At 49.6% G+C, this 13,840-nt stretch overlaps 1 protein-coding gene across 1 annotated transcript in view; it reads left to right on the plus strand.

The window, feature by feature from the left end:
- The window catches only part of Tmco4 (transmembrane and coiled-coil domains 4), an 81,116-nt gene that overhangs the window by 42,172 nt on the left and 25,104 nt on the right, over positions 1 to 13,840 (plus strand). The window contains exons 7-12 of the mRNA XM_051173472.1: positions 3,572 to 3,669; positions 4,007 to 4,150; positions 4,753 to 4,872; positions 6,132 to 6,296; positions 7,604 to 7,740; positions 11,139 to 11,223. Coding sequence (XP_051029429.1) covers positions 3,572 to 3,669; positions 4,007 to 4,150; positions 4,753 to 4,872; positions 6,132 to 6,296; positions 7,604 to 7,740; positions 11,139 to 11,223 — 749 coding nt within the window. The remainder of the gene's footprint in view (positions 1 to 3,571; positions 3,670 to 4,006; positions 4,151 to 4,752; positions 4,873 to 6,131; positions 6,297 to 7,603; positions 7,741 to 11,138; positions 11,224 to 13,840) is intronic.

A 13,840-nucleotide genomic window follows, 5' to 3' on the forward strand; every position in this document is an offset into this window, starting at 1 on the left:
GATAGGGGTTGGGTAGAGACAGGGAGATCCCCGAAATGTACTGGCCAGCTAGTGTAACTCAATCAGTGAGCTGCAGGTTCGCAGAGAGACCCTGACTCAAAAAAAATAAATTGGAGCTGGATAGTGGTGGCACACTCCTTTAGTCCCAGCACTTGGGAGGCAGAGGCAGGCGGATCGCTGTGAGTTCAAGACCAGCCTGGTCTACAAGAGCTAGTTTCAGGACAGTCTCCAAAGCTACAGAGAAACCCTGTCTCAAAAAAAAAAATCAAAAAGAAAATAATAAATAAATAAATAAAGTGGAGAGAAATTGAGGAGGACATGTAATGTCAACCTCTGGCCTCCACATGTACTCAGTAGGCACATGTTTCTAAACACACATGTACTCATACCCAAAAAAAGAAACCCACCCTGAACATCACCCATGCCCACGGAAAATTGCAAAGGATAGAGACTAGGGATGGATGAGCCAGCAGTGCTGCCCTGCCCCCCCCCACCCTGCACCCCGTCTCTCAGCATCCAGCTGCTCCCTAGTCCATGACTGTTGTGTGGAGGTGCCACTGACTCCAATCATACTGCTGGTCCCCACTGTGTGTCAGCCACTAGAAGGCTGCGCCAGGCCTTCCTCTCCAGGCCTCCTGTCTGAATTAATGAAGAGGTCATCAATGAAGTATCAAAGCCATTAAGGGTCAAAGTATACCATTAAGGGTCAAAGTATATTACCACCTCTGTGTAGAAGGAAATGATCATAGCCAGGAGAAACATGGTAACAGCAACAAACATATTGAACGGTGACAATAAGCCAGTCACCTTGGCCAGTCATCTCATGAAGGCATCACACACTCCCCACCCCATCCCCAGGATGTCTGCCCGCTGAAGAGGTTCGGGTGTAACCAGTACAGAGTCACACGCTCAGAGAGGCAGGGAGAGTTTGCTCCTGTAACAAATAGCTGCCCAAACCCCATGGCTTGTAGTCTCAAGGGCTTGTGTTTCATGCGCCCAGTGCCCACTAGAGATCGGCCGCCGGCTTTGTCCACATTGTCCTGGTTCTGAGTTCCAGGCTGACAGATTGATTGGCGCCTGTCTGGAATGCTGTCACTCTCAGGTTAGAAGGGAAGGAAACCTGTCAGTCTCCCGCACTGGCTGTCAAAGATTCTGCCAGAATGACGGTGTCATTTCCTCCCATGGTGCTCCGAGGAAAGCTGGCCAGCTGTGTCAGCTGGCAGTCTTCAGCTATGACATTTTTACACCCTCCAAGCCAACCAGCCATGGACCACAAAATAATTTTGGTTGATTTTTCTTTTTAATTTTTTTATGAGGTGTCATGTAGCTCAGGCTGGCCTGGACTTCAGTATAATAGCCAAGGCTGTTCAAGGTTGATCTTCTGACCCTCCTGTCTCCACTTCCTCAGTTCTGGGGATTCAGGTGTGTTCTATGATGCCTAGCCTAAAATAGTTATTTTTAAAAAGTAAGGTCTGCACTTAATGTACTTTATTTCCTTTCTCATTTTATGTAAACAGTACAAATACCTTAACACATAGCATGCTATATTGTAGGAGATACACGAAATCTAAACATCTTTAAAGCACTCAAGAGGATATGCAGAAGTTATATACAAATGTATACAGATGTAAGGGACACCAGCCCCTGTGGATTCTGGTGCACCCCGGGACAACTGCAATCAACCCCTGAGGGGCAACTGTAGAATGTCAGTTTAGATCCTGACACCAGACCCCACACACACCCTCCTAGTCACATCTCACTGTCCACCTGCCGGGAGCATGCCCCATCTCATCACAGAAATCCATGGCAGGCAACGGTGCTTATCATTGGTTTCTGGCTGTCTGCAGGGAAGCAGCTAAGAGGGGCTGCTTTCCACACAGGGCCCTCGCAGGAGAAAGTGTGTTGAGGTGAGCTGGCACGGGCGGGAAGGCAAACGGTCACCAGCTCCTTGGTGCCCGAGGCAAATCCATTTCTTGATTCTGCTCATGAGGAAAGATATGAGCATGTTGGTTGAGCATGGATGGGAGCTTGGGGGTTCAGGCCAAAGATATACAGACTCCAGGTGGGCAGTGCACTGTCCATTTCAGTATGCTGGTGAAATAGCCATAGCACAGTTAAACTTTATCCTCGAAAAGCAATTTATCACTGGGTGAGTGCGACGGTTCAGTGAGTAAAGCCACTTGCTTCCAAGCCTGATGAACTGAGTGCTGTCCCTAAGATCCACATGGTGGATCCCATATGTTGTCCTCAGTCCTACACATAAACACACTAATGCACACAATAAATCAATGTAGTAAAAAAGTCTCTTTTCAAAAATATGTATTATCATCCTCATATTGTAGGAGAGTAAAAGCTCAGGCCTATGTTGTATGGCATCAATGGCTACTGTTACCTCCAAGGATATGTGTGTGCACTACCTAAGCCCCTATCCTAAAATATTTTGAGCATTCTCTTAGCACGTGCGCTCATGCGCGCGCGCGCGCGCGCGCACGCACACACACACACACACACACACACACACACACACACACACCCTCTGAAATAGCCACTATTATCTCTTAAAGCATCCGGACTGTGGGACCGCAATAAACTACTTCTTAGCAAAATATGGGAAGTGCACAGTGTGGAGGCTAGTGTAGAGGAAGCACTCACTAAATATTAACTGTCTCTCGTCATTTATGATCGCTCCATCCAGCTTTGGTTCAGAGTTCTCTGGTAATGGCCTCTCCACCCACCCTCCACCTCTCTCCTTGCCTCTGATCTCCTTAAAGCAGCCAGGGGCTAAAGGTCCATCAGGGAAACTGAGCATCTTAGCTCTGAGCACTTGAGACAGCCATTCTCAGAGGGACTGGTGATGGCCACTCAACCAGTGTGTTCTCGCCTAGTGTTCTCAAAACCCTCGGCTCCAGGCCCGTACCACATAAACTGGACGTGGTAATGCGTGCCTGCAATTCCAACACTTTGCAGGTGGAGGCAGGAGGATCCTAAGTTCAAGGTTATTCTCAGCTACATAGAGAGTTGAAGACCTGCCGGGTGGCCTTGAGACCCTCTCTCAGAGAACTAAAAACTAAATTACAAAAACCCAACCACTGTCATTGCAGATGCCTTCTTACCTTTGACTGGATTTATAGCATCTGTGTTTTGAGCCTGGACCAATCCAGTTGTTGCCACAAGGCCACCATCACCTATACGGATGTTTCTCTAGCACATCCCACAAGTAATTGCTCTGGAGGAGATGACTTTCCCAAAATCCCCAGGGGAGGCAGATTCTGCTGGCAATATGGGAGTACATACTGTACTCATTCTGGGTCCATCTGTCCTATGCTTCTCTTGCTGTTGTTGCTATTATTATTATTATCATCATTATTGTTGTTGTTGTCTTTCATTATTTAAATTGCACCCATTAGGATGGATCTACTGGGTAAGTAGTGTGCCCTATTCACTCAGATTTCCCTCAACCACTGATGGTCCGGGGCCTGCCTGTCGTTAATCTTGTTTAGGGGTTGGTGCAGTGGGAGATCTCAAGGGACCCTGACCCATGGGCAGCCATAAACCAACTTCTTCTCTCCAGGACCGCAGAGGCATCCCGGAAGAAGAAAGAAAAACGGAGGAAGTGGAAACGCTATCTCCTGATAGGCCTGGCCACCGTCGGAGGCGGGACAGTGATCGGTGAGACCTGCCTTAGGGGTTAACTCATGGTCTGTGTATCAGTGGGGAGGTGGCCCCAGCATGTGACAGGCCCTCAGTTCAGTGGTAAATACACTCATTAGCACTGATAGAAGCTGCCTGTGCGTGGTGGTGCATGCCTATAATCCCAGCACTTGGAGATAGAGGCAGAAGGGCAGAAGAATCAGGAGTTCAAGGCCACCCTGAGCAGTGTGAGAATGTCTCTAAAAATTAAAAAAAAAAAAATAGTTTAAAGGCATTGCTGGAAGCTTCCACAGAAGGCAGTGGGCAGCTCGTGGAGAACGAACCCATTAACCCTGACTGAGCTCTTACCCTGCAGGTGTGACTGGGGGCCTGGCCGCCCCCCTTGTGGCTGCAGGAGCTGCGACAATCATTGGCAGTGCTGGGGCGGCCGCATTGGGCTCGGTGGCTGGCATAGCTGTTATGACGTCACTGTTCGGCGCAGCCGGAGCTGGCCTGACAGGTAAAGTTCAGAAAGGATTTTTATCCAGCATAACTCAGCTGAAAGGGTGCCCCAGATGATTTCTGGAGAGGATGAGGAAATGTGACTTTGCCCCGCCTGAGTCCCACCAAGACAGACTTGCAGCAGACCTCAGAAGTTGCTGACCTCATATCCAGCACTGCCAGGGTCAGGAGAAAGTCTGACAAGCTAGTTTTTCCCATGGACACACCGTGAGTCCAGCTGAGTCTATTGCCATCATCCAGGGAAGTACCCAGGCACTGTCCCTTGGAGGACAGTGTCCTTGCCTCGGTCAGCCCCCCAGCCTCACCCACACCATCAGCCCCTACTCACACTCAGGCATATGGAACACTGCTAAGAATCGCAGTCAACATCACATCTGTGAGAGTCAAGACCCAGCAAGAAACTCGGGGACATAGTGATGGATCAGACCCTAGCGTAGCTCTGGTGGCCTTGGGTGGTGTCCTACTGTCCTCTGATCAGGACAGTAGTGGTACCTGTCTTAAAGAGTTCACAGATGAAATGGATTTGTCTGGGAGCAGAGCACACAGGCAATGCTTGCTGTATGAACACGTGACCATGGTTGCTTGTTTCTATGTCCTTAGGATACAAGATGAAGAAGCGAGTGGGGGCCATTGAAGAGTTCATGTTCCTGCCTCTGACGGAAGGCAGGCAGCTGCACATCACCATCGCCATTACTGGCTGGCTGGGGTCCGGCAGATTCCGTGAGGACCAGGGTGGACAGGGACTCAGACTGGAATTGGGTCTGCGGCTGTTGGTCAGCCCCTGGGCTGGTTCTTTCTGTGTGTCTCCAAGGGGTGGGTGTGGGAGGCTCATTTCATGGAGAGGAAAATAGGTGCAGAGAGGTGAGGGAACTATCTTCTATCCATTCACCTGTGCACCCAACTATCTCTTATCCAGATAAGAATCCACCCATCTACCCAGCCATTCATTCACCGAGCCAGCAATAACTATAGACTACCCATCCTTCATCCATCTCTCATCCGTTACCCACCATCATTCAGTCACCTAGCTGTATTATTAAATATCAGGCTTACAGTGTGCCCCACAGCAAGCCACGCCCTCAATAGTCAATGGACACCAACACAGCCATTTTCTGTGCTCTTGCAGAGTGCACAATATAGCAGAGAGACCAAGTGACTTGGGGGATAGGGGAGTACAAGTGTCTTTGATCTGTCCGAGGGACCATAGAAAAGGCATGGGGCTGGAACCCTAAGAGCCAGAGGAAAAAATCAGGGAACCGATTCAAGAGAGAAGCTATTTAAGCACCTGTACCAGGGGCTGGAGCAGGTGTATGTGTCCTGCCACAGGCAGAAACAGCAGGCAAGAACGGATCGACCAGATCTGGTGCCCTGCTGGGCTCTGGAGACGGAGGGGAGGCCGTGGGGAGGGGAGAATAGACTAGATGGTCATAGTGACTCTTGGTCTCTGTGACAATGCTGTCTCCTCATCCTCATGCAAGGTCATTTCCCATTTCCATGTTCCAAGTGAGGAAATTGAGGCTGTGAACAATGGGGTGGTCCTGTCTCTTCCTACTCCAGACTTCCAACTTCCTGATTATTTCCCAGTTAGTGTTCCTGGTGTCTAGATTCTGCCAACTCTCAGGGCCTCCATGCTAGTCCCCCTAGTGGACTGATGTTGGAATGCCTCCTGGGTGAGGCATTACCTTGGAGTAATTCACTTACCTGACATCCTCCCACTTCATAGATGAACAATGTGAGGTTCAAGGTCAGATGCTCACGTTTCCAAGGTCACCTAGAGTTGGGATTGGAAGCCATCTCTGGACGGACTTGTGGGCAGACAGCAGTATGTTCATCTGCCCTACTGACTGCAGCTGATTGATGACAGGGCAAACCCTCAGGACCAAAAGGCCCCTGTTGTTGTATGTCTAACTCAATGGGAAGGGCATCCTCTACCACAGCCAACAGAGGATGCTGCCTACATCTATCTATGTTCTCTTCAGGCACATTCAGCGCCCCATGGACCGCCCTAGCCCGCAGCCAGGAGCAGTACTGCTTGGCCTGGGAAGCCAAGTACCTGATGGAGCTGGGCAATGCCCTGGAGACCATCCTCAGTGGCCTCGCTAACATGGTGGCCCAGGAGGCTCTCAAGTACACCGTGCTCTCGGGTAAGCACCCCTCCCTGATCAGCCATGGTATGACACAGTGGCACCAAATTCTCGCATGCTTGTGACTCAAGGGAGCCTGGCATCGTGGTAAAGACAAAGGGTGCAGACCAAACCTAGGACCTCATGCATGCCAAGCAAGCATTCCACCAAAGTCAGCTCTTCTCCAGCACCACGTATACATTTTTTGTTGGTTTTTTTTTTGGGGGGGGGTGGAGAGGGGAAAATCACAGTTTTGTTGTGCATTTGGAGAGAAGAGACAAATGGCTGCAGCAATCTCAATTTTTTTTAGCAGATTTTTTTGTTTGTTTGTTTGTTTTGTTTGTTTTTGTTTTTCAAGACAGGATTTCTCTGTATTGCTTTGGAGCCTGTCCTGGAACCTGTTCTGAAATCCAGGCTGGCCTCGAACTCACAGAGATACTCCTGCTTCTGCCTCCCGAGTGCTGGGATTAAAGGCAAGCACCACCACCACCTAGCTGCAATCTCGATCTTAAACTAGAATGTTTGTATTATTATTTAAAACAGTTTTCAAGTTTAAATATATTTTGATCATGTTCTTCCCCTCCCCCAAGTTTGTGTTTACTTTTTTAATCTCAAGTCAGGGTTAATAAAATTTGTCCAGATTAACCTTGAACTCACATTGGTAGCCCAGGCAGACCTGAAGCTTGCAATCCTCCTGCCTCAGCTTTCTCTGTGAAATGTCTGTGATTTTTGTGCCAAGAGACAAGGCAACAGCCAATTTACATAATGTAGCCATTGGCTATTGTTGCATAACAAGTCACCCCCAAGTTCATAGCATAATAATCCTTAGGAGAGGCAATTGGACCTGCTCATGGATTTCTGGGTCAGCCAACTGTCTCCTGACTCAGACCAGCTTGCCTGAGGCAACTTGAACAGCTTGACTCTGTCCCATATGTCTCTTCTCTTGAAGACACAAAGCTAGCCCCTACCAGTGGAAGAAGTTCAAAGGGGTGGTCCCATACCCAAGGCTAGTTCAACCTCACAGCTGCTGTCTCTTTGCCCCATACAAATCACATGGGCTGGGCAGGATGGTGGATCCTGTATCTAGGATACAGGATGGGGTGAGTAGATGGGGCTGTCCTTAGAATCTCACAATAACGTGCTCGGACAAGAGATGTAGTTTTGAATCTCCCCCTTTGCTAATCAGAGCCTGAAGCTAGGAAACCCTTCGGATTCCTGGCTAAACAGATTCCATATGTGTTCACTAGAGCATCCATCAGCCATGCTGACCCAGCCATGCCACCCCAGTGAGGCTCCCCCACTTCACCTCCAGGCTCCCATTTCCCCAGGTATCGTGGCTGCCCTGACTTGGCCGGCTTCCCTCCTCAGTGTTGCCAACGTCATCGACAACCCCTGGGGCGTGTGTCTTCACCGGTCTGCAGAGGTTGGCAAGCACCTGGCACACATCCTTCTCTCACGGCAGCAGGTACCCAGGGATAGTGGAGGTGGGGTGGAAGGAGGGGCAGACAGTGGAAGCTTGTATACCGATGCAGACACTGTGTAGGGGGCTTGAAGGCAGGCCTGCAGCTTCCTTTTTTTTGGGGGGGGGGAGTCCTCTTTGCTGCCACTCAAGTTCAAATGAGGAAAGTATCCTAGGATACTCAGAACCACCCATAAGTGCAGTCCAGGAAAGCTGACTCCTTCTTCTTGCCTCCTTGGGCACCTGCACACATGTGGCATACATACACATATATACATAAATAAAAAGTAATTCTTTTTTTTTTAATATTATTAGCCGAGCAGTGGTGGTGCATGCCTTTAATCCCAGCACTCAGGAGGCAGAGCCAGGTGGATCTCTGTGAGCTAGAGGCCAGCCTGGTCTACAAAGCAACACAGAGAAACCCTGTCTCGAAAAATCAGTAATAATAATAATAATAATAATAATAAACTTTAGAATAAAATTTGGATCCAAGGGCAGAGAAATTTGATAAAGTGCTTGCCTCCAGAATCTGCATTTAAAAACAAAACAAACCACAAGTGGTGATACACACCTTAATCCCATCACTGGGGAGGTGGTAACAACCGGCTCCCTGGGGCTCACTGCCCACCAAGGCTAGCTAAAGCAGAACACGCCCCCTTTCCACCCACCAGTGAGAGACTCTGCCTCATAAAACAAGGTAGGCAGCTCCTGGGGAATGACACTCAGTGTCGACCTCTGGCTAGCACACACACACACACACATACACACACACACACACACGTATACACACATCCATGTATACACAAACACACACATACACACACACTCAAGGTGAAAGTTTATTTTCGCTGCAGAAGCCTAGAGTCAATGTCAGGCACTCTGATGGTATGTACCATGGGAGAGAGGCCTCTTGCCTTGATCAGGACGACAGCACCTGAGCCGCAGGAGGCAGGAGAAAGGAAGAGCTGGAGAGGTGCCTTGCAGCTTCTCTGTGTCCCTCCTTGGCCAGTCTTGTCACATGCTCACACTTCACGTCCCATAAAGCCAGGGAATTCAGTCTTTATTCTGGAAAGGCATGCAGCTGGAGGAAATTCAGTTACTGGGGACAAAAGGAAGAGTAGACACTGGGAAACCCAGCAGTTTCTGCCAACCTGGGAATGTTGCCTGGGAAACTGCTAAACGCCAGCCAATTCCCGTGTCTTTCCCTCCCAAAATGAAAAGGAAAACCAGAGTAGCCAGCCCTTTGGCAGATCTGGCTGAAAGGCAAAGACCAGGCGACTTTGGGTAAACAAGATGGAACTTTGTAGTCTCCCATGGAACAGTCTGGGTGTCAACAACCAAGGAAGGTGGCTGCTGTTAGCGTCTGAGAGCAGACATCTGTCCATCTGATATGCCTTCCTCTGGAGACTGCAAGGAAGCATCCATTGCTGAGCCTTCTCAGGCTCTCAAGGGCCTCTGTCTTCCTCTGCTGAGTGCCCTTCCTCCATCTTCAAAGCTAATGGTGTCCGGAGCATCCATAGGCTTCTGCTCCTCCTCCCTTATGCCTGGGTCCACATCCCTCTGACTCCTGTGTCCTTCTGATTATTGATACTTTCTCCTTCCCACACCCTTCTTTATTTATTTGTTTGGTTTTGGTTGGGACAGTGTCTGACTCTGCAGCCCAGGCTGCAGTAGAACTCACAGTGTAGCCCAGGATGGCCTCAAACTCCTAGTAGTCATCCAGCCCCAACTGCCTGTCACAGGCATGAGCCACTACACCCAGCTAAAATTCTTGACTAGATTACATCTGCATCTGCAAACTCTCTGTCTTAGTCACTGTTCTATGGCTGTGAAGAGATGCTGTGACCACAGCAACTCTTATAAAGGAAACATTTAATTAGGGCTGGCCTACAGTTTTGGAAGTTTAGTCTGTTATCATGGTGAGAAGCAAGGTGGCATGCAGTCAGATGTGGTGTGGGAGAGTAGCTGAGTTCTTGATCTGCAAGCACCAGGAGGCTGTGAACCACACTGAGTGTAACTTGAGCATATGAGACCTCAAAGCCCACCCCCACAGTGACACACTTACTCCAACAGGCCACACCTCCTAATAGTGCCACTCCCTATGGGCCAAGAAGTCAAACACATGAGTCTATGGGGACAATTCCTATTCCAACCACCATGGTCCCTGTCCTGGACATTAGGTGATATTCACAGGTTCTGGGACCTAGGATGTGCACACCTCAGCAGAAGCTTTTACTCTTAGTTCCTTTTCCATTGCTGTGACAAGACACCATGACCAAGGAAACATAAAAGAAAGTGTCTAACTTGAACTTCACACTTCCAGAGGGTTAGGCAGGCAGACAGGCTTGACGCTAAAGCAGTAGCCACAGGTTCACATCTCAGGCTATTAGCATGAGGCAAAGGGGGCTAACTGGGAATGGTGTGGGCTTTTGAAACCTCAAATTCCACCCTCACAGAACCCTCCTCCATACTTCCCAAACAGTTGCACCAACTGGGGACCAAGCATTTAAACATATGAGCCTCTGGGGGGGGGCATTCTCATCCAAATCACTGCATTGCCTTCTGGGAGCCCCGGCTCCTTCAGTCCTGTGGTCTCATTCCAAGCACTGGTGTCTCTCTGTGCCTGAGGGCATCTGCTAACATTGTGTGCACATTCCAGACTTTCAGAGTTGGAACATAGAAATGGAAGGCATTTCCCACAAGTCATAGCTGCCCCTGGTCTTTAGTCCCCTGGCCAGGACTCCCACCTTGGGAACACCCTTAGCTACAAAGGACTTCCAGAGGCTTACTTTCAGGCTGTGTGCCTAGAAAGACTCGGCACAGAGACAGAACTGACACTAAGATGAGCAGTGGCTCTGACGACCTGCTCCTTCACCTCCTGTGTGGAGCTGGACCCCATCCCCCAATTACCTTTTTCTTTAGCATGCTCCATAATGCCTCATCTTTCCTCCAGGCTCCCTAGTCAGTACCCTGTCATTTCCTATCCAGAAATCATTCCCTCCCTTGCCTTCTTACTTTTTCCTCATCACATTGCACCTTGTGTCTAATCTCTCCATCCCCAGAGGGACCCGGCATCACTATGGTCCTTTGCCTTGGGCAGATGCGTCTAAGGGAGGGAGTCCTTGTAATTACCTCATTCTGCCTCACTGGGAAGAAGAGCCATGGCTGATAATGGTTTGGGATGAAAGGGAATTAGCCCAACCAGAGGCCACCTGCTCTTGAAGAAGCCAACCCCAGAGCTGCCAGCTTCTGCATATGCAGGGACCCTGACACCGCTGACTGACACTTCAGAGTGTGGGAAACCAGAGTGTTGTGCACACAAGCAAGAGCTGAGGAGTTTATAGGACTGGTGTGTTTAAACTTGCTGCAATCTCTCCAGACACCTGTGTCCTGTTTCCGCTCAGGGCCGGAGACCTGTCACCTTGATTGGGTTCAGCCTGGGAGCCAGAGTCATCTACTTCTGTCTGCAAGAGATGGCTCAGGAGCAAGGTAAGTCTGCTTATTGTCACAAACAAACATCCTTCTCAAGTTGGCCCCCAGGACACTGGTTCCTGGCCTGGGGTTGTGAGTTTTGCACAGTACATTCCCAGTCCTTGAAATGACTAGTCTTTAAATGGAAAGAGGGTTAGTTCTGTATGTACATTAGAGTACATGAATGCCAGACCATCCCATCACGATGACAGTGGTCCTTGTGCTCTGATGCATGTTCTTGTGTGGAAGTGACAGTAAGAAGCACAAAGTCAAGTGGTCTGCAGGACCACATTCACTACGAAGCCCATGAAGAAGGAGCCTCCATTATCTCTTCCACCTTCTAGGGGCTTGGCATCCCTCGGCAGTCCTTGGCTGTCCTTAGTGGTCCTTAGATATTGTTAACACTGAACTCCGTGGCATCCCGTGCTGGTCTCTGGTGGTGTTTGCCCTCCTCTTAATGACCATTGGCAGTCCTTGGAGGTCCTCAGTAGCTTGGAATTGCTAGGTGTTTTTTGGCAGCCCTTAGCATCCCTTGGCATTCCTTAGAGGTGCTTGGTAGCCACTGGCATCCCTTGGCGATCCTCGTACTGAAGATACTTGCTCCGGTCTCTGCGTCCATCTCCCATAGCACCACTTATCTCGTTCCTCTTCTTCCAAGAACAGGGCCATTGGCTTTAGGGTCATCTGACTCGGGACCATCACAAACAAGATCTTTAATTACACCTGCGTAGACCCTTTTCCCAGAAAGACCTTACCCACAAATTCTAGCTGAACAAATCTTCTAGGAGGCCACATTCAGCCTACTGTAGCCTACTGTAGATATCCTGGGGAGTGTGGAAGACCCCGGTGTCATTCTGTCTGCACTAAAGCAGCAGAAGGTCTGGGGGGCCTGCCACTGGTGGGTGAGAGCTGTGGCAGGGGCTGCCACTGGCAGTTGGGGGTGGGTGATGCCGCTGGTGGGTGAGAGCTGCCAGACACAGTGCTGGCTCTGCTTAGATCCATCTGTAGAAGCTGTGGGGGAGGAAGCTGTTTGGGGAGTGAGCTGCAAAGCATTCTGGGTATGCCACTCTTGCTAGGACACAGGCTTCCTGGTTCCCCTAACATCTGATGGCACATATAGATGCAGGACACTGAAGCCAAGAGAAAGATCTATCAGAGAGCTCCCATGCACACACACACAGCAGGGCAGATAGGCAAGGAATAGTTGGAGTGGCAGCCACTGTTCCCACCCCTCACTGAGCTCCACTCTGAGCTTCCCTCCCCCAATTACAGAATCCAGGGCCCTACCCCTGTTCTATAGATAGATAGATAGACAGACAGACAGACAGACACAGCGTTTTGGTCAACCTTTAAACCAATTTCTGCTTACCCACACTGCTCCTTTCCTTGGTCAACCCCAGAATATGACACAATTGCTCCCCAACCAGGAAAACATGGTCATAACAAGCAAGAGCAAAGAAAGATGGGGGTCTGTCATCAGCTAGACCTGGAAAGACCAGGGTCTGGCATTACACTGGCATTACCAAAGGGTCCTGGAAAAGCCCCAGAACTCAGGAGTGCGGTCGGTCCATTCTTGCTCTTTGTGGACAAAATGTCTCCCCACCATCAGACTAACAGTATGGCTTATTTTCCTGGTCACAGACAATGAGGCTGTACCACCCTTAGCATTGGCCACAGAAGGTCCACTCCTGAGCACCTTCTCCCACCCCACCCCCAGTCTCCTTTAGCATGTAGCGACCTTCTTCCCCTGCTGTGTCTAGTCATTACAAGCCGTGGGGAGACACTGGGGTCCTATTTCAGGTACCTCTGGTTTACCTGCAACCACCATACAAAAGGGCCTGGCAGCCAGCTCTGGGCTATGCTCACCAGGAAAATCCAAACTGAGGTCAGAGGTCAGGCAAGAACCAGCATGGAATAGGGGGAAAATTAGTAAAGATGGAGGATATTGGACATTTCTTTCTGTACCCATTCTTCCCTCTCTTGGGTACCACAGATAGATAGATGGATAGGTAGGTAGATAGACAGATGATAGATAGAGAGATGATATGATATGTTTGTGTGTATGTGTGTATCATATATAGCGAGTCAGTCCACCTGCCTCAGGTAACTAACCTGTGACACCCTGGACTACTGTATGAGCCCCCAGAGAGCCACAATGTCCCCCTTTCCTCCATTCTTTGCCACCCCCTATGACCTTTTTGAGTCCCAACAGCTTTCTGGCTGCTGTGATCTATGTTGCTACTTTATACAAATGATCACTTCCCTACTAATCTCTCTTAGGAGTGAGACTTCCCAAGTGGTGAAATCATCCGTATAGAAACATTCACACTCTAAAGAGGCAAGAGGGTTGTGTGTCCGTCAGCTGTGGTTAGTAGGCCTGCATACAAAGCATTCCTAGACTTGGGGTACAGCACAGGCGTGCTCAGGAGCTCATGGCTGCCTGTGGCTTGACTGATCTGACACGGGCTGTGTTCTGGCTCTGAAATCACTGGCCTTGCTGCCAGCAGCCAGCTAGGTGATTTCCGTGTATTCGTCCTTGGAAGGGACAGTAGCCACCTGGGATGTACTGTGCTCCTGGTAGCTCCCTGGATTGCCAACACCAGGCAAACAGGCAGACACACATAAGACATCCCCC

Source organism: Phodopus roborovskii, unplaced genomic scaffold (assembly GCF_943737965.1).
Source record: "Phodopus roborovskii unplaced genomic scaffold, PHOROB, whole genome shotgun sequence".
Lineage (NCBI taxonomy): Eukaryota > Metazoa > Chordata > Mammalia > Rodentia > Cricetidae > Phodopus > Phodopus roborovskii.